This window comes from Melospiza melodia, chromosome 2 (genome assembly GCF_035770615.1).
Source record: "Melospiza melodia melodia isolate bMelMel2 chromosome 2, bMelMel2.pri, whole genome shotgun sequence".
NCBI classification, from domain to species: Eukaryota; Metazoa; Chordata; class Aves; order Passeriformes; family Passerellidae; genus Melospiza; species Melospiza melodia.
The window spans coordinates 125513420-125537925 of NC_086195.1; the positions used below are offsets into that span (position 1 = coordinate 125513420).

Genomic DNA, 24506 nt, shown 5'->3' on the forward strand with positions numbered 1-24506 from the left:
AAACATCATGTTTGTAAAAGGTGGCACAGTGTGACAGCAGACACACTATTTATGTGCTTTTCAGTCAGAAGCTGCTGAGAACTGCTGTGTCCAGCCCTTTCCTCCCTAGGGACATCCTGGGTTGCTTTCTTCTCTGCACAGCCGTTGAGTTTAATAAAATTAGTAGAACTGGAGTATCTTTTGAAATCTCTACCACTTATTCAAATTCTGTGGAAAACGCCAACTGATTAAAAAAATCGTCAGCAGGAGATTGATTGACAAATACAGACAGAAAACATTTTCTCTTAAGCTTCTCTCTTTAGGAGACTGGGCTAAAAAGCATGCTGTTAAACTCAGAAGTGTTCATGGAACAGCTACAGGAATAATAGAAGAGCTGGTAAATATGTCTTAGAGTGAGTGACTGCTGGATTTATGCAAGAAAAACTTTGATGACACCAAGCTGGGGAGGAGTGTTGATCTGCTGGAGGGTAGGAGGGCTCTGCAGAGGGACCTGGACAGGCTGGATCCATGGGCTGAATTCAATGATATAAGCCACACCTTGAGTCCTGTATCCAGTTCTGGGCTCCTCAGCTTAGGAAGGACCTTGAGGTGCTGGAGTGTGTCCAGAGGAGGGCAGTGAAGCTGATGAAGGCTCTGGAGAGCACATCCTGTGAGGAGTGGCTGAGGGAGCTGGGCTTGTTCAGCCTGGAGAGGAGGCGGCTCAGAGGGGACCTTCTCACTCCCTACAAACACCTGAAAGGAGGCTGTGGCCAGGTGGGGGTTGGCTTTTCCTCCCAGACAACAAGTGACAGGACAAGAGGACATAGTCTTAAGCTGTGCCAGGGGAGGATTAAGCTGGATATTAGGAAGAAATTCTTCACAGAAAGGGTGATTGGGCATTGGAAAAGGTTTCCCAGGGAGGTGGTGGAGTCACCATCCCTGGAGGTGTTTAAGAAAAGACTGAATGTGGCACTGAGTACAATGGTCTGATTGGCAAGGTGGTGTTAAGTGATGAGTTGGACTTGATGATCTCAGAGGTCTTTTTCAACCTAGCTGATCCTGTGAAATCTCAGTATGCACATTATTTAGAAGAGTCCTTCTGAATGTATGGTTACTTATTCCTACTGTGAGTGATAACCAATGTTTGGAAGCTCAAGAGACTAGTGGGAAACAAGTAGTAAAACCATTGGGGGTGGGGAGTTTGTTTGTTTGTTTGTTTTTTGTCATGATCATTAATCAGCAAACAATTTCATGTGGAAAATTTTGAGTATATTTTAATAGTTGTGATTCCTTTGAGTTAAGCCTTGATTGCTCTTCAGAAATGTGCTCTCAAGATGAAGTAATCATGAACTTGTTGCACAAATTTAGTAGGTGTGAGCTTTCATCACTGTCTTAAAAGAGGCCAGAATGTGATCCCAAAGATCCCTTTTCATCCCAAACTATGAGAATAAACATAACATCAATATAAATTCTCTCTGCAATAATTGGAATTAAAAAGCTGATATGGGCTTCTAATTACAGCTGGTTATATCAACATGCCTATCTGACTTTGCCCTAATTTGCATCTTGTTTTTTTCTAAGATGAAGTGACAAGCCACTAAAAACTTCAATAAAGAGCACTTTACATTGCTTTTCACCTCTAGAGGCTTTGTGCTGTACAAGCAATGGTATAACCACCACTTGGTGAAGCACATTCTTCTTTGGATGGGATGTCATAGGTTTTAACTAAACCTATGACATGACCAACCTTTCAGAGCAGAAAGTCAAATGGGACAGTGTGCCAGGGGAAATTGTTTACAATTTGTGTAATGCTTTGTTCCTGGTAGGGGCTACCAGGTTTACCGTTCAGATGTGCTTTTGTTGTGCAGGTAATCACAGCTGGTGCCTTTTCCTGTCAAACAGGTCAAAGGGATTTTGTATCCCATTAGAAGTCTGTGGCTTCCTCTCCAGGCACCTTCTGGGTTTTGCTCCATAGGTGTTTTCCTAACATCTTAAAACTTGTGGAGAGTCTTAAGAGCCTGGTGCTTTACAGTTGTAGCATTGCAGAGGATGATGCTTTATGAAGGAAGTTTCACTGCTAATGGAAGATTTTGTCTGCAGGACGTACTTGCTTTGGTGTTGCTACAGAATGGCCACAAAATATCCTTCATGGGATTTCTGTATTACATTCTTAGTTTGATCCTTCAGGCACAGAACACTATTGCACATCTCCTTGTAGGACCAGAGGAATTATTCAAATTAGGCAAGTCACCATCCTGTGACAGCTGTTTTTGAAATAAATGGTTTATGAATCCTGTTTGATCTCTTCTTTTGCCAAGTCAGGGACATTGGTAAGGGCTTTTCACTTAATTTCATAGGAAAGTGTATTGCAAAATGTACATTTTGATCCTTATGATGCTTGTGCTTCTTTGATGGGGCTTTGAGCAGCTTGCTTTAGTGAAGGACATCCTTGCCCATTGCAGGGGAGTTGGAACTTCATGATCTTTAAGGATTCCCCAACCCAAACTATTCTATGAATATCTCTATCTGCACTTTTCATTTCAGGTAAATGAAAGTTAACAAGCCTGATCTGTATGTTGCAATTTGATTTACTAAAGAAGACTCTCCACAGACTTGGTGTATCTGGTTTAAATTGAATGTTTCTGGTTTGAGTTAGGTTTCGTTCTTTAAAATAAAGGGCAGGTTTTGAGGATATAATGCCTTGATTTCCATATTAAATACTGTGTGCTTTTTGTTTTTTGCCTCCTGTGTTTGATAACTGCATTGTTCATAATTACAATGAGATACATTGACATCTTTTTAGATATTTAAATCCTGACAGAATCAAGTTATTAATATTATTTTGTGAATTCTAGTTGGAGAGCATTTTTATGTTCACTGTGACACAATTTGTATAACTTTAGCCCAATTCTCTTATCACAGCAAATCCAGTGTATCAGCGTTACTTTGGAACTTAGTTGGCAACATAACTGCCATTGGGTCTCAGCAGGGCTAATGAATCAACTTAATTTGAATTCCATTATGAAAGTACTGCAAAATGTAGCAAAGATCACTACCCTTTAATAAGAACTATTGTTAATCAAGATCCCAGATTGTCTGATGATTTACGTAAACATAATCAAGAGTTTTTCTGAGTTGTTTCAAGTTGAGTTTTTTAAAGCATTAAAGGTTCTGCTTACCTCAGGTGTGCCAAGGCATTCTCATTGCAGGGGATTGTAGCCTCTGTGAAGTGTTTGGAGGCACCTTTGATTGCTTTGTAGTTCCACAGGTAATTACTTCTTTTCTTTATAAATTACAACCTATTTTTGTGTTGCTTTCACTTAGAAAGGTGTATTTCTTACTACACCTAATTAAACTTTGTTACCACATCTAATTAAACACATGGTGTGAAAACCTATATGGAAGAGTATTCAAGAATTTATTTAGTAGAGAAATCAGTATACTTGGACTGGGTAGGGATGAGAAGAAGCTGGCTGGGTTTACATTCTGTTGGTGCTACAGCTTTCATTAAACCATCTCATTCCCTTGTGTTCCCTTCCTGTGCATCCCCTATCACCCAAAAGATGCTTATCAGCTGATGCATTCTCTTGGCCCAAGAGTTGTGGGTTGTTGGGCCCTGTGGTTCAAATGTGTCATGGCATGTGATTTAGATGCTGTTTTCCAATCCTAGATGCTGTTTTCCAATCTGCTGTGCTTCATGTTCTCCCAGTTGTTCCAGTTATTTGGCAGTTCAGGCCACTCACCAGCATGTCTAAATTTTTATTTAAAATACTACTGTCTATGGCCAGCCTGGGATATCTGTTTGACATGACCATACTCAGCATTTGGGAGGAAACTCTTGCTCACCAGCTAGGTAGGAAAGCCCTAGGATGGGCTGCTTCTGTTTCTCTCTTTTGTTTCTCAGAGTTTAATACCCCCACTCTCGCACACCCACACCTACCCACTCCCCACCGGGATGCCTATTTCCTTCTCTCTGTCATAAATTCTTTAAAGCTTCTGCTTTTAGCCTTTTCCTTACCTTTTACTTCATAATCAGATTCCTGCCAGTAGACTCAAAAGCTTTTGGGTGATTTCTTTAACTTTTACTCTGCCATGTATCACACTGTCTTAGGGATGAGTGTCAGTTATTCCTGATTATAATAGCTTCCTGATTGTAAGGTATTCCTTGCTAGCATAGCTTCTTCATTTTGTCTTCCTTCTTGTCATATGAGTATCAAACATCTAATAGTTGCAGATGCTTCTGGCCTCTGCTGGCTGGTGGAGGGGAGAGATCAGGACATGTTCCTGCAGCTTGTTTTGTTTGCTTACGTGCTCATGTATGTACACAGTGACATGCAAGTGCTGCCTGAAAGGAGAGATTGTGCTGTGTGCCCACAGCTCCTTCCTGGGAACAGGTTAAACTTGGACAGGTCTCAAATCAGAAATCACTGCAGTTTTCTTTCCATAAAACCTGTATTTCCCATACAGAGCAAGTATACCTTTCCAAGTATACCTGAGACAAGTATACCTTTCCAAGCAAATAAAAATGACATGGGAGATTTTTGTGCCATGGTCTGGCTTCATTATTTAGCCATAACAGCCTTTCTGCCTCTCACTCCCATGGTGCCTTTTGGTCTTCTTTCTTTTCTTATCAGCCTGTACAGACAGGATCTCATTGCCTCCATTTAGGATTGCCACAGGCAGCTCAGCTAAAGCTGCTGGCTGGGCTCTAATCATTTGCTGTGCATTGTAATTGTTGCTGTTTTGTGCTTCACTCCTTTTGCATTTCTCACCATGCTGCATTTACATGAGGGCTTCTGCAACTGCCTCGATACATTGACCCGTTCCTTGGCTTCCTGCCATACTACATGAAATTCAAATTTCTTCACTTGCCCCTGCAAGAATCAATATAGTACCATCATTAAGCATATTCCAGTACAATTTTTATATACTACTTGCTTTGCTTTAACTGATACTTGCATCTTTTGTCTTCTCTGAATATCAGCATGTACTAGAAATAACTTCTGCCTGCTTAGCCTTTCTCTTTTCTCTCCTGTTGTTAAGTTCTTGTTCCCTGTTAATAGCTGGGGTTGCCAGTCTGAGACCAAGGCAGAAGGAAATGATGATGTCAGTGCCAGGAATAGTCACTAAATCAGTGTAGAGCAAAATTTCAGTGAGCCTGTATCTCTGCTTAAAGCCTCAGGGCACTGTCGTAGAGGATAATTTAACCATTTTTTTAATATTGACATAACTGAAGAGTTTTCTGAAGAGGCTTTTAGGAAGCTCCTGTAATTGGCTCATAAACTGGCTTTAACTACTAATGGATTAACTCCTTTTGGGAACAGGTTGGCTGTCTCCCACTTTTTAGTCTGCTCTCTTTAGTACAGAGTACAGATGGTATTCTGTGTGCTTTTAAAGGTCTTTCTAGAGTGGGTATTGGAAAGCAATTGAGATGGTTTGAGCTGTAGTATGGAGGACAGTTCCCATATTAATAGCAGAAAAAAAGTCTGGTTTTAAACTTCTAAGAAATGTAGATGTTTAATGACATGAGAAGTTTGCAGTTTATTTGAAGTCATACTGGTTTTAGGGATGCATATGTGTTGACAGTATTTCTTCCTTCTATTTAATGAATTAGGGGTTTTGCATTGGATGTAGTTGTATTGTAATACCTGTAATAGGATTTGATAGAATGGGGAAGTAGGGGCTGTGCTCATTAGCTTTCACTTGTTCTCTATATGTTATTTGTTGGCTTTGTATGAGTATTTGTCCCTGTTTTGCTATAAAATATCTTCAGTAAAATACGTGGGAAATAAATTTTTGCTTGATCTAAGACACTAGCAGTTAATTCCTTTTCCTTTGCTCTCTCACAAGGAAATCACCATTGCCAGCCTTGTGTTAACAAGAGTTGTGTGTGTGTGTGACAGAAATTTTGTGCTTACAGAACTTTTTTTGTGCTTAAGACCAAAAGCTAATCTGCATGCTGTATGGAGCTGCAAAAATAGTCGTAGGTCAGCTTGGGAAGGAATATGTTCAGGGTAACATGGGTTTAAGAACATCTTTAAATTTGTTGGACTATGATGATTTTCATCTGAACTGGAAATGGGGAAGAAAAAGTAGAGCTTACATGCGATTGCAGCTGTAATCTGAGTTTCAAGATTTCTGTTGTGCTTTTGTCATTGAGGCTTTGGGGAGTATTCTAAAAGGGAAAAACCCAAAACAGTTGCCTGCACAACCTATTCCTCTGATGTCCTTAAGGCTGATCAAAATGGGAGTAGTTTTGAGTGTATAAATATATTTTGTATATAAATGTTTCAGAGTCAATGCCTCAAATACTGCAAAAATCTTTATTCTGAGGGAATACATGTGGAGTAAATTGCTGGTCCAGGTGAAGTGCCATTTGTCTGAATGAGGCAGGGTTTCATTTAGTGCCACAGATCTTTGTGGCAGAATGAGTTGCCACATGAAGGTGAAAATAGCTCCAGTTAACTGTTAATCCTCTCAAATGTTAAGGAGATGGCAAGTGTTTATTTTTTGCTTTATAAGACAGAACTTGTTTGTTCACCAAAATAAACTGAGAAGGAGGGAGGGTATTATCCAGACACGATAGTGTACTGCTGAAGTTCCTCAAGGGGAGCAGTTTTCCTGGAGGGGCAGTGAGAGTGGTGGGAGGCTAGACTGGAGACCAACAGTGTGGATGAGGACTGGATAAAAACACTGGTTTCAATTTTCCTGGAGAGATGAAATAATGTAATGGGAAAATGTCTTAAAATCATTATGGTAAAGCAAGTATTGATGTATTTTGTTCAGTATGGCTTTATCTTCTTGGACATTGTTCCATCCTTTCCTTTCCCTGGTTCATTCTACCATGGTGGCATGGTCAGTGGTCACCAGACACTACCCAGTGCTGTAACATTTTCTGTCTGTGTGGGACATAACTTGAAGGTGAACCAGGGCACATCATTGCAGGCAATTCCCAGGATGTGAGAACTGCTATCAGAGGAAATTGGTCTGTTCCCAGTACAAAACAACATTCAGGTGAGAAGAATAGTAGGAAATCTTGTTTTGGTACAAATAGATCACTTCCAAAAGTCAAGGAATAGGGACTTTTGAAATAATCTTTTACTGGAGTTCACTTACTGGGAGTGGGCATGATCCTTTGGCCTCAGATGATCATCCAGAGGACAAGAACTTGATTCAGTATGTGTATTCCATAGTCTTAGCCTCCTCACTCCCTGGGGACATGGACAAGTTAAAGTCATAGTGTGAATTGGTAAGAAATTTTGAGAGGGTTGGGATGTAATAATTCTAGTAGTTTTGATGATAAAGGCAGAGTGGAATTAAAAACCAAGATTGAGAAAACTGTGAGAATTTTTGTCTTACTCCAGAAGAAACTGGCCACTTCATCAACCTCTTGACAAAAAAGAGTTGTGTGTGTATGTTAAATCCTCAGTGGACACCCAGTAGATTACTTTGTGGAAGTGGAGGGGAAGTGCAGGGCTTGTCTGAAGGTGCACAAACAGACGGAGCATTTGGTCAGACTCAGCCGAGGATACTGACTCTGAGTCTGTCTAGGACATGAAGAATGATGAGAGCAGTCATACAGTGACACACTCTCCTGGCCTCTGAAAATTTATGATTCAGGGAATTTCTGAGCTAGACATGGTACCTTTCTGCTTATTAATGGTGAACGTACTTTGTCTGAATTACAGACAAACCCCTCTGAAACATGTGAGTATAACTGGTTTATGAAGGCTGTAATAAAAGGAATAAGAAGGAGGCCTGGCAATAATTCTGCTTGCAGTGGAAGGTGTCAGTCAGTTCTCCTGTCTGAGAGCGGCTGCCATGTGCCCACCCAGGTGTGAGGTGTGCCAAGGTGCTCATGGAAGTCCATCATGCAGCCTTACAGCAAAGTTCCTCCTAAACCACTGGGAATGAGAAGGGAGCTCAGCTTGTGGTGCAAAGCTGCACCAAAAGAAAAGAGCCTTCAGGAATGATCTGACTATTGCAAGGAAGGGACACCACCTCTTTGCTGTTAGACAAAAAGACTGGACTGTTCTATTATGAAGTTACAGAGTAATAGCTTTATTTTATGCTCCATGAGAAGCCCAGTCACAAGGAGAGAGTATTTAGAGGTGTTCTGTTATCTCTGCAAGACAAAGTGCTCAGGATAGAGCATATGTTACAAGATGACTCTAGTGAGTAGAAAAGAAAAATTGGGAAGGAGAAAAAGAAAGTGAGAGAGCTAGAGAGACTGAAGAAGCTAAGTCATATACCCAGCTCTGGGAAATGTACTTTATCAAACAAGTACTTAGCATAAGCCAAAGATGCATTGTTTTGATGTTAGTTCTGACAAATCTACCACAAGTTTACTTTTAAGTTGGTATTTGTCTGGTCAGGCTTACCTCACAAAGTACTGAGTGTTCAAGTAATGATTAGATCACACTAGAGCAAGCAGGGAGGAAGTCTCTTGTCTTTAAAATGATGCAGAGCAGAACCTGAGTATGGCCAAAAAATGTTCATATGAGGTGGAATGAAGTCTCAAGGTAAAGAAATGAAAGAGAGGTGGAAAAAGTGAAGGCTGGAAATGGAGGAATGACAAGATAGATGAGCAAACTTGCTAATTATCTATATTGATCTCAGAAACCAAGCAATTAAAATATATGGTGCAGTGATAGAAAGCAATTGTATTGAAAAAATGATGTATTTATTTTCTCTTGAGAAATCACAGTGAGAAAACTGTCTGATTTGAGAAGGAGAATGGGAATGGTGTACTGGTCCCCACTCTAAGCTGAAAGTGGGGAAACAACTGTGCCTGAGTTGGTAGACTGAAGTGATTTATTCTGGAAAAACAGTAAATACCCGTATGAGTTTTAAGAGCAGCAGTGTCCCTTCTGGTTTCTTTTTTTGGTCTGTTTTTGCCTTGGCTGTCCATTCTGACACACAAGGAGGCTGATGACACATGTGCATCTTGAACTAATCACAAAGCCTGTAATTCCTAAACAATTTTGGGAGTTCCTGGGCAGGAGCATGGAATGCCTGTGGGCTTGGATCATTCAGATGTTGCTCACCTGTGTTAAGGCTGATCTTGAGTATGTTTGTGTAGGGGCTGTGTCAGAGATTACAGCCTCCAGTGCTGAGTTGGCAACCCAGAGGAAATGCCTGTACTGTCAGATATGAGCTACTCAGTCTTTGTTGAAAAATCTCTTCATGTTTTTTCAAGACTTTCTGCTCCTGCCACCCTCTCAGCTTCTGTAGACACAAGGGCATGTTTATGATATGTTTAGGTTTTTGAGGTTTTCTCTTACGCACTGGGAATTTTCCATAGCTTATTTACTCTTCTGAAGGTTTGGTCATGAACCATATTGAAAACTGAACTGCCTTGTTTCTTGAAACCTATTAATTTTATAAACCACAAGCAAAATACAGTGAGGCAGCTGCATTGAGAGTTTTCTCCTATGACCCAGCACTAACCTTTGCTCTGCCCAGCCAGGCAAGCTGTGAGGGATGGCTCATTCTGCCCCAGCTGGGCTCCAGACAGCTAATGGTGAGAAATCACCAGTTGGGTAGACAAGATTCTGGCAGCCACCAGACATTTTTTTTTCTCTGAGGTCTAATGGGTTGACTTGTAATTCTTGAATAATTTTGATTGTCAGGGCTCTTTTTCATTATTCTAGTACATGTAAGTTAAGTTTATTCTGCAGATGACTAGAGCGGGGGCATTTTATTTTTACTGGCTTTGTTCACTGCTTCCCACTGTGCCCCTCTTTTCCAAGATCATACCTTTATTACACTTTTTTTTTCTTTTTCATCTAATCCAGATATGAACTGTCAGTCTAAGTAATGTGATGGCCTTGTGGCATAGTTGAGATTCCATTTTATTGTCTCTGAGAAGCTGACATTTTGTTCTAGCTCTTTCCTTGCTTGCCAAGTAAAGCCAGTGTTTTGGTACAAGGCTGGGAGAGAGGAGCAGTAATTGACTTAGCAACTTTCCCATGACTGAAGAAAATGGCTGTAACAAAAGCAGCCCTGACATTACAGTATCCTGTAGCTAAGGAGAGAGTTCTAACATGAGTCAAACAGACCTGTGCATTGTTGAATTTTATTGTTTCCTCTCATAATGCTTTATAAGAAACAAGAACCAGAATGATTGTCTCTCCAAACACAGCCTTCCTTCCTCAAAATCCTAAGTCTTCAGTCTTTTGCCTGATTTCTTCAACATTCTTAAACAGTAACTGCTTTTAAATTACCTGAAAGGCTTGTGATACAGTCTGTTGGTGTCTGTTTCCTGTTTTCCCACATTTTGTTTCTTTCAAGGTTGCTTTTGCTTTCCTTATTCCAGAAGTACACAAAGAAGCATCTTACTCTTAAGTCATCATGACTGCACAAGAACATCTGTGTATTTTGTTTTATTCTTTTTTCCTTTTGTTTTTGCTTTTTCCCCAGAGAACAGAACAATTACCCTACTGTGTAAAATGCCTCTCTAGTCTAGCCTAGTACTGATGCTCTCTGGTGAGTGATACTTCAAGTGTTGTGATTGCTCCAGTGTTGCACCCTTCCTGATCACCAATTTGGGATTTCCTGAGCTGAAGGAGGCTTCTGGACCATTAAGCTTTAATAGCTGCCTACAAACCTCTACTCCATGAGTTTCTGTAGTGCTGATTTTAATCCACATATTCTTTCAGCCTTCGCAACACTGTGTGGCAATAAATTTTGCAATTTCATTGTGTAGAAAAAGTACTTCCTTTTGTTTATTTTTAAACCTTCTGTCTGGTAATTTCATTATGTGCCCCTTAGTTCTTATTTTGTGAGGAAATGTTCTTCACACCATTCATGATTTTGTAAGCTGTTTGTGGATGGATAACTTCTGTTTTCTGAACTGGAGAGTACAGCCCTGGGAGAGCTATGGGTGGTTAGAAGCCATCTGTTGTTGTTCTCCATGTGTTCTGGAGAGCACACACAATTCAAATTATAGGTGCCCATTGATTTACATCGCTGTGTTCTCTCCAACCAGCTGGTGATACTGCTTGCCTTTTTAACCATTGCTGATGATGGATGTGATAACACAGGACTACCCACAATAAAAATCTTCAATTCTTCTATGTGGCAATATTAGAATAGATCCTGTCATTGTACACGTGTACAGTTAGGATATACATATTTTTTGCTTGGATGAGTTTGCACTTTTCATCATTTAAGTTCATCTGTGATGTTTTTTATTTTCTGTTTTGATTGTGTAGTGATTTGCAAACTCTGTATGTCCTCGAGTGTAGATTATGCTCTCTCTAGGATCACTTTCTATTTTCTACACACTCTGGAAAGAACTGCTTTTACTAAAACAGGAGTCATAGTCTCTCTGGCCACATGCTCTGACTGTTTCAATTTCACATAGTTCTTCTCTTATGGATGAGAGCTCGCTTGGAATCCATTCATCAGCAGCAGAAAATTGGCAGACTGCTATAAAGTCATTGAGTTACTATTTTATTTTAAGGAGCTTCCAGACCGCTTTAAGAAAGCACTGGAACACAGGAGTTTGGTTTGACACTGACACTTGGTGTACAATTGTTCTGTTAGATAGGAATGTGTTCACGCCACATCTGTCATCCTAAAAGAATTACCAGTAGTCCTGCTGTGGCTCACTGGGCAAGTGTTTCTGCTGTGAATGTGGTCTTGTGGTCCTACTAGAGCAAAGACCCCTGGAAGGAAACTGGTCTGTCCTTTACTTGTAAGAAAATCAAGCTGCACCTGCCTCTCCATAAAAACTTTCTGCTGGTGCTTACTGGTTTTTCCTCCTGCACTGACACATACTCTATCAGAAGGCTGCAGTGTAAAATTACATGTTCTTTCTGTTCACATCTGCCCCTTTTAAATTTAAAAAGTGGCATTTCCCTTACAATTTTGAGTATTTGTATTACTACATGTGCAAAAAAAAAAAGCTTATTCTACACTTTTTCTGTAAGGTAAGCTAGGTGAATTTGGAGTAGGATTTGATTGCTTGCAAGCAGGCATCTGGTCTTTTTATGAGGCTTCTGAGAGATGTGGAGCTGTCAAATTTATGTGTTTTTCATGGGTACCTCCTGCCTATGTGGAGCAGCATCAAGGGATGGTGGAAGAAACTAAGTCATCTCAAATGGCACTGTATGCATTGCATTGAGGCAGCCAAATCATGTGTTTTGTGTGTTGTTTGATGCTGAGGGTTCCTGAAGCTTACACCATGGATTTCCAGCTGGTGCTGGGATAGAATCTGTGGCTTGAATTTCACTGTTTGTGTTGTAGCACTTTGTAATATCAGATAAAATCTTAAACTACGTGGCTTTGGAGGTTTCTACATTCTGTCTCTGTGGATGGTGAACTTGTTGTGAAATAATTGAAGTCCAGAGATAAAAGCAGCACATGGCCTGTGCAATCCAGGCTTTTCCTAACTCTCTCTGTTGTTTTGATCTATGATTCCACTTGCATATCCAGAAAACACAACAGAATTTTGAACTAGTGTTAATGAATTTTTGTTCTAGTGTTAGTTAGCAATGAGGAGTCAGCTAGGTGAGGGCTGTGCAATTGGGAAGCTTGTGAGTTGGTGCATTACTGGGGGCTGTCTGTATTGAAAGACAGCTACCTAGCCTTCATTCTGAGGGGCCATGGGTAGGACAATTCAGCTAGGAATGTAATGTATTGTTTCAGCTACCTGTGTGTGCCCCTTAGTATGGTGCTCAGTCTTCTTCTACTTGTAGTGCTCTCTGAACCTGTCTAGGTTGTGCCTTCTCTGGTACAAAAATGATTCCTGTATTGATGCAGAATATTACTTATTTTCTCCTTTTATGGAGGGTAAGTAATAACAGGCCTGTAGTTAAACTGTATTTAAAGTCTACACTATATGTAACCAAATAACTTGCCTTGTGGATGAAATTGTGGAGCACTATCTGGTACTGAATTGTTCTCTATCACTTATCCTTACATTCTTTTACATTGAAATTGCCATCACTGAAAACAGTAAAATGGCTATTACTTTGCATGTGATGTTATAGCACCCAGAATTTAGCATGATACTTCACATTGCAATGATGGTACTGCTCACTTGCCCAGAGAGCTTTGTGGTTTGTCTTCACTGAAACTTTCCAGTGAAAATTGTGCAAATACATCAGCCCAGCAGGTTACCTGTTGGAAGCAGAACTTGTTGCTGGAGGGAGAGTTCTGGAAACTGGCTTGTCTGTCTGTGTTTCCAGCTGATGCTGCATTCCTCAGTAGGTTTTAACTTCTGAAACATGCAGCATTTTTTCAGTTTTTGGGGGTAGTTGTATTGGGTTTTTTCTACTTCTTTTTTTCTTCCCCAAAGAGATGTTGAAATGAGAGTGCAGAATTGCAGCTTTCCCACCATTGTGTGCAGCAAACCCCAGTTTGTTCCATTTTTTCCCTCCAATGTCTCTGTTACTACTTGAGTGCAGAGCTGCTGAATATTTAGGATGACTGTGTTATATGTCCTGGTCTGTAATTAACACAACTTTATAAATAAGCCCATGCCAAATTTTGCAAAAGCACTGAGGTCTTCATGAATGTTATTTTGAGAAATTATTTAGCTGCTTCTGGGATCTGTCTGTGTGGGTTTTTTCTTATATTTCTCTTACAGAATAAATTCTGGTTATGTATTTTGGTGAATAAATTGTCACAGAATTTTAAAGTGCTGACAGCTCCCATCTTGACAGCAGACTCCTACTTCATGAACCTTAAATTGCTGTGCTTGCATAATAAAAATCCTTTGAGTTAAGGCTTTGCAGTAATTTAACAGTATTTTTGACCCTTATTAAAGTTAGTGTTTAAGAACAGAATGTGTTGTCAAGTTCAAGTATAAATTAAATATTTCTGCTTAGTGACATTTAAATTCCCTAGTGTAAAGTGTTGTGAAAAAAACCCTATGAACATGCTTCAGTTTTATTTTCCCTCCAGCTTCTTTCCATTAAATTAATGTATTTGTCTTCATTTTCTTCTTTTCTAGGGTTTTGGAGTGCCAAGGGCTGCCCATTGTGAATGGGCAATGTGATCCCTATGCCACTGTTACCTTAGCAGGACCCTCCAGGCAAGTATTGCACATTCAAGGGCTTCCCTTTTATAAGGGTGGTTTCTGTTTCCTTTGTCTATTAGAAATTTGCTTTCTCCTATGGACAGCTGGGAGTATTTAGACACTGCTAGAATATGTTAAATGTTGGGGTGGGTGTGTGTATGAGCTACTGAATTATGCTAGAGTAAGTGATTTGAGACTTGTTTCAGTTTTGATTTATGTAAAGATCTGAATAATTTGAATATCCCAGAGTATATAATTTGTGGTTAGTCTTAATTTATGCATCTTCTCACCTCACAGTTGGAGGCCAGTTTTTGAGCAAATTCATTGCCTAATTTTGGGCAGGGTGGAAGAGAAATGTGAATACATCAACATCTTGCCGAGTATGCACGTTTGCATGTGAATATTTAAGAGTGTCTTCACTTTCAAGGTGTGACAAATTAATATGTATGTCAAAAACCCTCAATGGCTCAGTCCTGTAATTTGATATATGCAGACATAATATCATGGATAAAATTTGGAATGAGATTTTAGTGATGAGATTCTGCATGATACTCTTCAGTTCAAATTTGGGATTCAATTTTCCCATCTGTTATGAAAATTTTCTCTGCTGTTGGATGTCGCTGGTTTTTCTGCTTATCTAGTCATCTTTTATGTCTGTGTCATTTTAGAAGCAAAACAGCTCTGCTGTGACCTCAAAGAATCAAATTTGGTGGCATGGGTTATTAATGATGTTTTACAACAATTTGTTGCAAATACTATAAATAAGAAGCATTTTTGACAAATATTTACCTTGCATGTAGAGAAGTCTTTGAGCCTGTCTGTATTCTGCATCTTTGTGTAGGTGTGTTGTGCCTTATCTCCATTAATGGAATTGTGTATTTGACTTGTGCAATTCATTTTAAGGCTGTAACTTGTTTCAAATGACTGGCTGGGTGTCTATTATTGAAACAGTAAGGAGACTGATTGACTAACTCTTAAATGTCTGAATTTACCTTTGTCTGCTTCCCTATGCCCCCAGTCTGAATAATGTGTGACTATTGATAATGTACTTCCTTCAGAATAAGGAGCCTAGCCTTATCCTATTCCTATCTGGGTTTTGGTGGGGGGAGAAGGCTTGCTTCCTATCTCCAGCAAGCAGCATGCAGCTTATTCCCATTCACTGCTTTGTAATTGCTCAATAATTGTGCTGCCTTAATCACCTCCCGTTCTACATCCTGCTTCCCAGTCCCCTCCCAGATGGGTTTATCAGTAAAGAGGCTGATTGGCAAGTGTGACTGATGAGATGGGGTTGGCAATCTGTGCTGTGTCCTGAAGGAGATTAGTGTCTCTTATCTCTCAGCTTCTCCTAGGAATAGTGGGATATTCTTAATCTGTACATCATTCTCCTCTCTGGATTTTCCAGTGCCTCTCATTTTAGAGTAGGAAAGCTGCTTTATTCAGCTGCAATTATGCAATGACAAGCATAAAAATTTCAGCAAAAATGCTGCTGTTTATTATGTGATTTGTACTTAGAGTCATCAGACTTCCTGACAGAAACTCTTTCTGTGCCTGTATTATGGATGGAAAAATATTGTATACTGGTGGACAGGCTCATTCAACTCACATGGGAAGTCTGGGAATTAGATCCAGCTCCCCTTGACCTCTGTGAAATACACAGAGTTGTCCAGTGAATATAAGCAGTTACAAGCTATCTAAGCAGCTTTGGTGATGAGAAATGAACGATAGATTCTGGGATGTAATGATTAGTAGGTCAGTTTTCCACATGGCTGATGTGCCTCTCCGTCTGCATCTGTTTTATCTATGCCTGCAGAGCTGTAGGGTAAGATTGGTGACACAGGACAGCACACAGCTTTTCTCTTGTAGGTAGTGAGAACAAATCAAGCATAGGTTCATAGCATGTGGAAGCCATCAGACAGCTGTTGGCTGGCCTGTGAGAAATGCATGGGCTGGCTTGAGCCCAGCAGTCAATGTCTGTGTTCTCAAAGGCAGGCACAGGCGGATGGCACGGCCCATGGGGGATGAATGGGCACTGCAGAGCTGGGTCAGGCCTTGGGAGGAGCTCTGCCACATCTTATGCCTTCAGGACAATAAAAATACAGACTTCTGCTCAGCACTGGTCATAGTAATCCACCGCTGTATTAACTAAGTGCTGCTGGTGCTGCAGGAAAAGGGATGCTCATACAGGAATAAAAATATTCTTACTGAAGAAACCATTCTGGATTTTTTGATTGTCACTGAAAAGCAGTGATTGATTTTTCAGACCAGAATCATAAAATATGACTCACAGAAATAGCTAGGCTAGTCTTTGTCTCCTGTGCTTTTAGATTATGAGGAATTTTTGAGTCACATCAAGACTGACTGTCCTCCAAATGTTGCTGTTCAGAGCCCTATTCTTGCCAGTTTGTACAGATAAAAGATTCTACTATGTCAACCAAGTGAAAGAATAAGGGTTCAAGGAGTTGTGTTTAAAATAGGATAACAAAATGTGATTACTGCCACTTTAGAGAACTAGGAATGCATTGAATCTCTCTCTTAAATGTGTGCAAGTGTCTGTGCCTTGCTGTGCTGGAGCCACATGGCATTCCAGTTTTATCAGATAAATCAAGTGGCTGGCTATTTCCTCCTCGGTGGCTCTCTTCTAGGATCACACTTCTACTAATGTTGTTTCTTACCCTTTTTTTTTTTTTTGTTTTTGTTTCCTTAATTCAGATCAGAAGCCAAAAAGACTAAAGTTAAAAAGAAGACCAACAATCCACATTTTGATGAAGTGTTTTATTTTGAGGTTGGTATTTCAAAGGAGCGGGTGATAAGCTGAAATACTATACTGTGGATAGTTGGCACAGCATCCTGCTCCATGTTGTGCCAGCTGTCATCTTTGAAGGCTGTTTCAAAGCATGGTGTGGGGGAAAGAAGTACCAGGGCTCAGACTGGCTGTCTGCTGAAGGAGCAGTATCCTGCTTTCACCTCAGGTGCTCTGTAGGAAAAGCTTCAAGTTGGGCACTTCTGAGCAACAGGCTTTACGTTTAATCACAACTCACCCCATGAGAGTTTTGGAAAAAACACATTTAAAAATAAGTTCAAAAAACCTGAACAAACCACACATGCAGAGAAATTATATTTTTTCTTAGTCTGTGTTTTTATAGCTGGTCTACCCTGTCTTTCCCAGTCACTGGGAGGAAGGTTATCTCCTTAGGAATACTGAAAACTGTAGAGGAAAAATACACTTAAGCTGGTTGTTCTGGCTGTCTACCAGTCTGCTGCAATACTAGTGCCTTTTGTCCAAGTGGGTAAAGCCTCTATAGCTTTATTTAATACAGAGCATTTTCAGCAAGTCCAGTTAAGATAAAGTATAACTTCTATGAAAGTCCTCATTTTGGTTCCTTTTGGCAAGAGTAGCTCTAATTGTGGTGTGTCCATACATATATGTGCATGTGTTTATAATTTAGATCTCTCTTGAAACTTTTCATTTTGTCTTCTGAACTATGCGTATCATTCTCTTTTTCTCTGGTGTGTGCTTGACTGTTCTATTTCAGTAGACACCTCAAGAAAGTATCTGTAATTGTGAAGTTGATGGAATAAAAGCTAGAGTGGCACAGTGCAGTTGGCATGGATTGAAAAGCTCTTTCTGCTCATGTGATCTGAAAGATGCAAGCCATATTTTCATTAGAAATTGTTGCTGCCATAGGGATGGCACCTAGGGATGTGGTTTCTGGGATCAGCTCTGTGCCACAGCCACATGAGGAAGGGAAGCTGGGGGACAGAGGAGCCATACAGGTGCAGTTGCACTGTGCAGATCTGAAGTGTCATTCTTGACATTGCTGTCTTCCCTCTCCTGCAAACCACTATCTTTGCCTAGGAGCCAGTAGTTGTACTGACCAATCAAAGTCTGGCATACCAGCAGCAACTTGCTCTTGTTGATGTAATGTGTTTGGATATAAGGAACAGATTTAGCAAGTTCCTGATTGGCAGGAGCACTTTCTGTAGTGCCTGAGGGCTGGAAGCCATGAGGGTAGGCCAGGACAGCTTTCTGAGGTGATCTTTGCTCTGCTAACCCAACCCATCTCATCCTAGGATATAGGATGTAGCTCCTTGCAGTGAGCTCTTGTGCCCAGTTCCTGGCTCCATGAGGCTCTGTGGAGTTGCTGGGCACAGTTAGAGGGGCAGAGGTGCTGTGAGACCAAGTGCTGAAACTGCACTGAGGTGTCTGTGTGTTCAGCCAGGATTTCAGTCCCTCACCTGGCCCAGAGCTGTGGTCTTTGGCCCAGAGCTGTGGTCTTTGGCAGAGATACGAGAGTGATGCTGTATGTAAGTAAACTAAGATGGGCTTCCTTATTGTAACACAGGCAGTTCTGGAGGAGCCTGTCAGTGAGAACCTTTTAATGAGAATGTAAGACTGTAAGCCACAAAAACTTCACCTGATTCCTCATCCTTCTGTGTGCTGCAGAAACAGAAAATGTTTGGTATTTAAACACTGAACTTGGCAGGTGGTGCCATGCTGGGAGAGGAAGGAGAAAAACAAAGCATCTTCCAGCTGGAGTTGAGAGAGGGAGGGCTGGGGCTTGCTTAGCCTGCCTTTATGTGAGAGCTGGGTTGTGTGCAAGTACCAGCAAAAGTAAAACCTGAACTCAAGCACATGACACAGTTCTGCTAACTCAGAGCAAAATGAATTCTGTGCTGGTAAAAGCAGAGCTTGGGAAATGACTGAATCAGCCAGAGCTCTGAAATATAAACAGCTCTGCAGACAGAGCCATCATAGATTTATGTCATTTTGGGAGTAGTTAGTACAAATCAGGCTAAACATCTTCAAGGAACAAGGTTCAGTAAAACTGCTGTGACTGGGAAATACATTCACTAATGAGGTGTGGGCAGACCTGTGGCTGGTGCATGCAAAGGAAGAGCTCCAATTCCTGTGGAGCTGAGAGATCCATGCTGTTGACAGCGGTGTCACTTTCTGCTCCTGAACAGCTTCATCAGCTTTTCTGCAGCCTGCTAGCACAGTGATTGTCCAAGCCTCCAAGGAAGAAGCTGGTCTGTAAAAGACAGTGTATGGGTGCTTTCCTTTCTACAACCAAAAAGTTACACAGATTTAATTTTCTAAGTGAAAGATAGCTTATTGTTGGTTTGGGAAATAGAAGGGCTTATTTGAGGGGTGTGGTGAGTGAAACTTGCACCTGATAGTCAGAGCCATTTTCACCACTGCTTCAGCTGCAGTGTGGTGTGGAGCTGTGTGTGCAGCTACAGGAAAATGGTCCTCTTACAGGAATTCAAGAAGGAAGTGCTGGGGACCTGTTTGTAAACTTGCCTGTGCTGAAAAAAACCTGAGCAGCTGACAAATGGCTTGCCAGCTTTCCCAGGTGAAAGGGACAACACAGCAGAGTTATGCCCCCTTTATTGTACAGTGTTATGGGTCAGCTACTTTAGCACAGTGGACTGGAGGTTCCTCATCTCCAGTTCTGTACAGCTATCCCTTTTGGAGTACCACTCTTGAGCTGTATTGATCTCCACACTAAGTAGCCATATGGGTGAACAGAGAGATGTCATAAATGCAGATTCCAGCAAAACTTCTGAGAAGGTGTTTACTTAGAAGGGACATGCCATAAGTTACACCTATGCTACAGCTTTTTGTAACAACTCCTGTGTTACAGATAGAAAGAGACTTAAAAGTTTGTTTCATTATTAAAAATTGCACCATAAGCTTCACAATGGTAGTAGAAACTGTCATTTGCAGGCCTGTAGGACACTCTGCAGAAACAGTGAAGTGTTTGCAAGGCTAGGGTGAGGAAATTTGTGTTTAACTGCTGAAGTTGTACACTGCATTTAAATCCACTGCACTCTTGGGCTTACCAGCTGAATTTGATTCCATTAGTGTGGAGCATTTGGTCTCCAGTGCTGCTGGTAGTCTCTTTTAGTTCTTGTGTATCACTTTGAAAATGTTGCCTGCCTCACACATACACAAATAAAAAGGCTCTGAGTGTCCTCTGCCAAAGATTGTTTTCTGGTTTCTCTCCACTTAGGCAACTGTGTCATTGCCCCCCTCAAGTGCCATTTGCATCTCATGTACAGTACAAAACCAAATAGTCAAGTTTACAATAAAAGCCATTTTTTGTGGGTGAGGAGTATTCAGCCACAAGCATATTCAAACATACAATAAAGTTCAGCTTCAGTGTGCAACCAAGAGCTGAGCCCACACATCATCATACACCCTTGCATTTGATCAGTTCCTGCTGTGGTTTCAGCTGGGTGGGGTAGCCTTTTTCTTGAGTTTCTGACGCACTAGGCAAAAGTACAACCACCAAACTGTTCTTACAATCATGGTAGAAAACATTTTGTACAAACATTTAAGAAATGTTTTTACAAAAACTTTCTATGCTAATACTCTATACTTTTTTTCCTTTTTTCTTTGCCTGTGCTTTCCATTTAATCAGTCTTGCAAATATGGTTGGTGAACTGTGCAGCTGCTTTTATATTCTGATGTGTGTAACACAGGCTAGGGTCTCTTGGTCTGCTTGGTGTTTGTTGTATGGGCAAGTTAAATTAACTTCCAGGATATCAGGACAGGAAGAACTTCCTAATTTTAATTGGATACACTGCAAAATGTTTTTAAGGGTGGTTGTGGTTCCTCCCCCATGCTCTGCAAAGTGCCTCAGGGCATCTGTTGTACAGCTGTGTTTAAAACAAATATTAATTGCCCTTTTCTTTCCCTGGATGGATTATGGAAGTGGTGCTCCTTTCAATGGTGTTTTTTGTTGTCAATGTAAACTTAAAGTGCTGTAGTAATAAAGATGGTCTTCCCTTTAGTACGGAGTATCTGCTTTCTCTTGGTAATGATTGTGTTACCACCACTTTATAGTCAGTAGTCTGTTATTCCACATGTTTATTCACTTGCATGAATGTTTTCAGTATCAGGACTGAAGTTACTGCTGATAGTAAAATACTGTGCTCTTCCAAAACTTTGTGAAAGTTACATCAGAATGTTTTTGTATCAGATCAAGCTGCTAAAAGTTTCCTTCTTTTTATTAGGTTACAAGACCTAGTAGCTACAACAAGAAATCCCATTTTGACATTGAAGATGTAGATGAAGTGGACAAAATGGAGATTAGGTAATATAAAATGCATTATTAGCACAAAATTGTCTTCCAGAATTGTGTAACTTTGTAGTAGACTCTGTTTACAAAGTGGAAAGTGTGGTTTTTCTGTTGATAAATCAAGATGAGTTTTTGTCACTGTATCTGTATGTTTATTTAACTCCACTGTCCTGCAGATTTTATCTTGAATATGTGTGGTGGTTCTGATGCAGGAGAGATCCTTATTTTCCTTGGTTCTCATGTGCACTGTGTGTATACTGGTATAATTGTCATTAAGCACAGCCTTTTGTGTCTGGGCTCTCCTTTCCTCCCTCCCTCAGTTTCCCAGGACAGCCCAGAGGCTCTGTGATGCTCTAAGTTACAGAGTATATTTTCTTTTATCACTTAATTTTAGCAACCTGTATAAGGTCCTTCTTCCCTGAAAGGAGACTCCCGAACTCAAGAGTTTTCCTGGGGCAGAGACAGTTTCTCATCTCTTTTGCCTTCCAACTTTAACCCTTTATTGCAAGATTTGGTGTGATAAAAGTGAAATCAATTGCACAGGAAAAAAGCAATTCTGATTTCAAAGCCAAAACCATTCCACCCCACCCTGTGCCGCCCTCTCAGTACAATTTTAAAACCTGCTGAGGCCAGTCAACATTGTCTGTGGGGACAGGTGAGTATAAAGAGGGGTGGGAAAACAATAGGAGGTGCAAAACTTGAGAGTGTCACATAAAGTAAAGGAATACTGCTATTTCTGCATCAGGTGGTGAGAAATTCCCCTCTCCTTTATGGTTGAAGAATAGTAGCACTGCCTCCCTCCCCATATGTTCTTGCTAGAGAGGCAGTGAGGTGTCTCCCAGAAGGTTCCGTAGTTCCTTCAGAATCACAGCTGGCTCTGAGGAAAGGAGGGGAGACCAGGAAAGGGGAACAATACTTCCTCCCAGCAAGCAAAACACATCTGTGTTCATGAATGGATGGAGGGCTGTTCTGGTGTGACAGCTGCTGGCTCATGTAGCCTGTCAGTGCAGTGTGGCAGCGCTACAGGAGCATTGATAGATTTGTGTTTGCCACGGTTCTGAGGCAGGAAAGGGAAGCTATTCATAAATATATATTCATACATGAGAGAGGCAGGAGCTGTGCTGCTCACAGAGAACATCTGTGTCAGGCAGTGCCAAGGTAGCTGGTTTAGGGCAAGCCACAGCTGACTCATGGGAGCAAAAGCAAAGGCCCAGGTGCAGGGCTGAGCTGCTTTGGTGGTGTCAGTGTTGCAGCACAGCAGGTGACCCAGTCCTAGCACCAGACTGTATTTCTGCAAAGCTTTGCCTTGTGTAGGCAGATACAAAGCAGCATGCCCCATATTCTATGGGATCTATGTGACAAATGGGAAAATACACCATGTCTCAGAAGGCCCAGTCTAATCTTTATAACTATGGTGCCCAGCCATGCACTGACTTTAAATGAAAGCTAGGATTCTCTGATAGATTTTTCGATAGTTTTGAAGCAGACGCTAGATATTGGTGTATAGCAGTTACATATTGCTTAATATTTCAATGATTCTTATTTTATACTACTGGACTAAATGAAATTACACAGTTGTTTTACTTGCTAAGTATATTTTCTGGACAAATGACTCGTCTGCAGCAATAAAGGATGTGGAGCTGAGCTTCAGTGTATAATTCCTGAAAACCAATACAGCACAGTGTGGTACAGATAAATAGTTTTAGAGGAAGCTTGCAAAATAGTTGGGAAAAGATTAAGCACTTAAATAACAGGCAAAAGCAGATAAAGTGTCAGTCTTGGTTGGGCAAATTCTCCTTAGAGCTTTTGTCCCCCGTGGGACAGTGTGTTTTTGTTTCCATCTTGGGTTCCCCTCCCACCCCCGCTTACTTCCTCCACTCTGTTTAGTGAGAGTCAGAATGCCCCCAGGCCCTCTGGACAGATCATACAATTTATGGGTTTGGGGATTTGTTTTCTTTTTCCTCTCCTGAGAAAGATACAATTCCACAGGGTAAAGAGGAGACTTAGTCTCTCATGATTTCTCTCTAAAGCTATGAAAAGTTTTGTCTTTTTGAGTGGGTGTAGGAAGTTGTAGGCTGGGCATATCAACACTTGGGGACCAGATGTTCTGGTGAATTCATTGTTTCTCCTCCCCCTCTCTCCTGTTTGTTTCTTTCTGTGACTACAATCTGACCAGTTTCAGAATAACACTTGTCATAATTTTGTCTTCTAAAAATATTGGGAAACAGTGATCTTTTAGACTCTGAGATCTGTGTATTAACATTTTTAATAAGTCCTGTTTATTCTTTATACTCCAAGAGCACCACTCAATAACTTCAGAATTTGCATGCCTGCTTTGCTTACTGTGTAGTGTGAGATCTACTTTGAATTTTTATTTCCTGTTGTACAGATCCTTTGCACTGATTTTTTTTCTGTAACTTTGGGGAAACCCTTTAGCTGTCTGTGTTTGAAAATGATATTGCTAGTTGGTATCTTAAATGAGTTTGGATAAACTAGAAACCAGTAGCCTGTAAATACTTGGTAAATTTTAAGTTTGGCTGTGTAAAAAGGCTTAAAGACTCCTCTCCTCTTGAAGCTGCTTTTTAGCTGTCTGAACTGGTTTGCAAGATAATAACCCATCAAATATGGAGAAAGGAGAGAGAAGGTCGAATTTTCAAAGAAGTTTTTTTCCGTTTGGAGAGTTCTTGCCCTGCAGAAATACTGTCCAAATTATCAGTGTCCAAAGAACTTTACCTAGCAGGAATGGAGTGTGGGCTGATGGTGTGTCTAGTGTATGACAGCTGGGGCAGGAGACACTGTTGAGAGATACAAGGCTCAGAGGATTTAAAAGTAACACATTCTGTGCTTGCATAAGATAGATAAACCTTTAACAGGGCTGTCAACATCTGTTCCTTGGCCAGTCTGCTCTGACTTGCTTGGCACCAGGAGGGTTGTGTAAATACATCCACAACTGGATGCCTTTGCACCTTATCCAAGTTAAAGTTGCTCTTCTAAAAATTGTCATTAGTTGAAAACTTGCATTTCTTTCCATGTACCATCTTTCCTCCCAAAAGTTTAGGGCACATTCAAGCTGTCACTTAGCTGCAAAATAGTCAGCTGATCTTGTTTTTTAATTAAAATAGCTCTTAGAGAAAATCTTAAAATACATACAGAAACAAATACCCTGGAGTGTGAAACCCTTGCCTCAAGGTGGGTGTGGTAGCGTTAACCTACATGCTGGGTTGGACACCAGTACTTCTGCTTTGAGTCTCAGTGCAGTTGTTTTCCATCCAGATGTTGAAGAGCATATGAAAAGGAAGAAAAGATCATCTACAGATAGATACCAGAACTTCCCAAATGTGAGGGACCAAGTGCCAGAATTTGTGTAAGGTTCAGCCAGTACACAGACTGTACTGAAGGTAGAACCATCCTAC

The 24506-nt window shown here is 40.8% G+C and overlaps 1 protein-coding gene across 4 annotated transcripts in view; it reads left to right on the forward strand.

Annotated features, from left to right (window-relative positions):
• Nucleotides 1-24506, forward strand: part of RASA3 (RAS p21 protein activator 3) — a 171347-nt gene that overhangs the window by 123812 nt on the left and 23029 nt on the right. For all 4 annotated transcript variants that reach the window (XM_063149888.1, XM_063149889.1, XM_063149890.1 and 1 more), the window contains 3 exons: nucleotides 13943-14023; nucleotides 16718-16790; nucleotides 21029-21108. In XM_063149888.1, coding sequence (XP_063005958.1) covers nucleotides 13943-14023; nucleotides 16718-16790; nucleotides 21029-21108 — 234 coding nt within the window. The remainder of the gene's footprint in view (nucleotides 1-13942; nucleotides 14024-16717; nucleotides 16791-21028; nucleotides 21109-24506) is intronic.